The sequence below is a fragment of the Cydia splendana genome, chromosome 19 (assembly GCF_910591565.1).
Source record: "Cydia splendana chromosome 19, ilCydSple1.2, whole genome shotgun sequence".
In the NCBI taxonomy this organism is placed as follows: domain Eukaryota; kingdom Metazoa; phylum Arthropoda; class Insecta; order Lepidoptera; family Tortricidae; genus Cydia; species Cydia splendana.
This window is the reverse complement of record NC_085978.1, coordinates 12,798,722-12,801,570: the sequence shown is the minus strand read 5'-3', so window position 1 is coordinate 12,801,570 and position 2,849 is coordinate 12,798,722. Positions and strand designations below refer to the sequence as shown.

Sequence of the window (2,849 nt, the reverse complement as noted above, 5' to 3'; positions counted from 1 at the left end):
TGGCCTATACAAATATTATATACTACACACACATAAATACCAAAGAGAATATAACCACTATTATACTCTTTGGGGTTTACAAATTGAATTTATTTTTATATAAATAAAAGGAATTTCGTAGTACCAACCTAAGTATTTTTTCTGAGATTAATGAGCCAGGCAGTGTTATGCCATATCTGTCACTATCTGTGGATAACAACTGTCACTTTGACATATGATGATTATGATGTGAACATGTACTGAATTTTTAGATTCTATAATTTCGTTGTTATTTTAGCGAATTCTGTTAAATTTCTCTACATTTTCCACACATTAAGTAACAAAACTTATTCCTTATCTAAATACTTACTCGCATTAACAATGGCAGACCGCCTTACCCAATTACAAGACACTATAAATCAGGTAAGCGTCGTACCGACGGTAGTTTACGTGTCGAAGTGTATCCTCATTTTAAAGATTGTGTTTGTTTTAGCAAGCGGAGCACTTTTGCAATAGCATCGGCATACTTCAGCAGTTCTCTACACCGAGCAAGTTCCCTGGTTTCGACCGTAGTGGCTCTCAAACGCCACAACAACAGCAAAGCCAGGAAGACTACGCTCTCTTGTTCGCTACTTTGATCTCACGCTGTGCTAAGGATATTGATACGCTGATCGAGTCGCTGCCGAGCGAGGAGAGCTCTACAGAGTTGCAAGTGCAGAGTTTGAGGCGTTTGGAGGCTGAGAATAAGGAAGCTGCGGAGAGGCTTGAAGAGGTAAGTAAAATGGTCCTGAAAATCTGCCCCTCTAAGGCCGAAAATTGCGTTTGGTTTGCATTTCATCAGCTTTATAACAGTTTTAACCGCCACTCCCATTTTATAACATGCAATAGTAAACTTTATTAAGTGTGTGTTAAGGTCCATTTTATAATGAAAATTTTAAGGACTATGCATGCGTGACTGGCGGTCAAAAGATTAATGTTAAGATGTATGTTGATATTGTATTGTAGCATGGGCAGGTTTCTGCAATTTGACAACTGGCACCTTCTGCTTGTAATAATAAAAATATAAGTAAAAATGCATGGAAAGTATATTTATTCTACATGTTATTGTCTGCAGGCTGTCCGCCAAGGTGAGATTCTGCTAGAGAAGATCCAGGGCGCCCTCAGCGATATTGCACAGTGCCAGCTGGATATGCAGAACCCGGCGCAGATCCTGAATAAGGATGTGAGACCGTTATAGGACTTAAAGAAGCATGGTGGATACCACCGTCGGTGATAAACTTTAAAATGTGCTGTGTGTGTATTACGTAAGATGTGTTGGTTTAAGGGAAATAAGACCTTTGCTGGCGCCTACTTATAATATAATAAAGTACATTGATTCTGATAGTGACACATTATGGCTGATGCGGCAAATGATAATCCCTATGGCAGTTGAATTTTGTATGGAGTAACTCTCAATGTCAAATGTTTCTGGACATTTTTGGTTCTTGGCAGTTGGCTCATTACTTTCTATTGGTTTATGCAGGCCCCTTTTATATTCCTATAGAAGTTTAGATTCTTCAACCGATCAAGCATTAACATGGACTTCTGCTTTTCACAACCTTGACCCTGGCAAAATAGTTGTCCCAATGGACAGATGCCATAAATAAGAAGTCAAAATTGAACTGAACTGGTAGTTTAACAAATTCTTTTATTTATAAATACAACATTCAATTAATAAAAATATGCTAAAAACTTATTTCTTCCTTATTTTTGTTAATTACGTCTATTTAAAAGCGATTTGGAGGAACTCTCGGATCATCATTCGCCACGTCAGGTATATTTATTTATTTATTTAAACTTTATTGCACAAAAGAAAAACTTATCGTACAAAAGGCGGACTTAATGCCAAAAGCATTCTCTACCAGTCAACCTTAAGGCAAAACAGAGAGATTGTGGGCGGTGCAACTGCTACTACTACTAATAAAATTTAACCTTTTGGCCGCCGGACCTAGTCCGCAAAGACGCTCACTCACACGCCAGAGCAAATTTTAAGTAAACAACTAATAAAAAGTTTAGGGATTGCAAATAGTGATATCGATATTTACAATTTATGGTAAAAATCTTCTCAACTTGGCTTTGTTCTTACCAACTTTTATTAATTTCGAAAATGCCAAAAAATTACATATTTTTTACACACGATAATGTTAAAAATAAAGGTCTTTATCATTAAAAACAACCACTAAATAATATCGATTCATGACGTAATATCACCGCACTAGGCTGTACGAGAAGTCTTTTATACAAGACAACGGCGCGCATGGACTGTCCGTAGTGCAGACCGACAAGGACTGTTTCCGAGCGGATTAAGTAATAATAGTCTCTAGGTCAACGGCGTAAGCGCTTGTCGGTACGTAAACTTTATAAGCGTAACGTTAGAGCCGCGCATCGTGTATCGATAATATAAATGTAAGTACCGGAACTGCATTGGAGAAAATTACACGTGAGTTAATTGAATTGTCAATGAGTGAAGAACAATAATATTGGAAAAGGATGGGGATCGGAAATGTTCGGGAATGCATGTTTCACATTCGACATGTTCCTTAGATGAGCTTCTTAGTTCCCGTATTACGTCCTCCCTACCATGACAATTTTTCGTCAATTTCAAATATATAACATTCTCATAGTTAAGCGCAGAGATGGGCATCATTCGAATAAACTTTTATCGGAATAAACAATAATTCACGATTTTTTTATTAGCGGATGATTTATTCCCGAATAATTTATCCGCCGATAAATCACTCGACCACTTTTCAAATGACTTTTTGGCTTATTCCATTCAAATAAACAACACGAATAATAACACGTTTAATATGACTTGTTATTACTGTAAA

The 2,849-nt window shown here is 37.0% G+C and overlaps 1 protein-coding gene across 1 annotated transcript; it reads left to right on the top strand.

Moving 5' to 3' along the window:
- The first annotated feature begins 220 nt into the window (after positions 1-220).
- LOC134800100 (mediator of RNA polymerase II transcription subunit 21) lies at positions 221-1,533 on the top strand. Its single transcript, XM_063772575.1, has 3 exons — positions 221-402; positions 473-751; positions 1,094-1,533. Exons 1-3 carry the CDS (start codon positions 361-363, stop codon positions 1,214-1,216), a joined length of 444 nt encoding a protein of 147 aa, XP_063628645.1. The 5' UTR covers positions 221-360; the 3' UTR covers positions 1,217-1,533.
- The last annotated feature ends 1,316 nt before the right edge of the window (positions 1,534-2,849 follow it).

Excerpts from the sequence above, each read along its gene's own strand:
- LOC134800100 (XM_063772575.1), top strand. The coding sequence starts at position 361 with ATGGCAGACCGCCTTACCCAATTACAAGACACTATAAATCAG. Across the intron at positions 403-472 it reads TACAAGACACTATAAATCAG|CAAGCGGAGCACTTTTGCAA; the intron begins GTAAGCGTCGTA and ends TGTTTGTTTTAG. Across the intron at positions 752-1,093 it reads CTGCGGAGAGGCTTGAAGAG|GCTGTCCGCCAAGGTGAGAT; the intron begins GTAAGTAAAATG and ends TATTGTCTGCAG.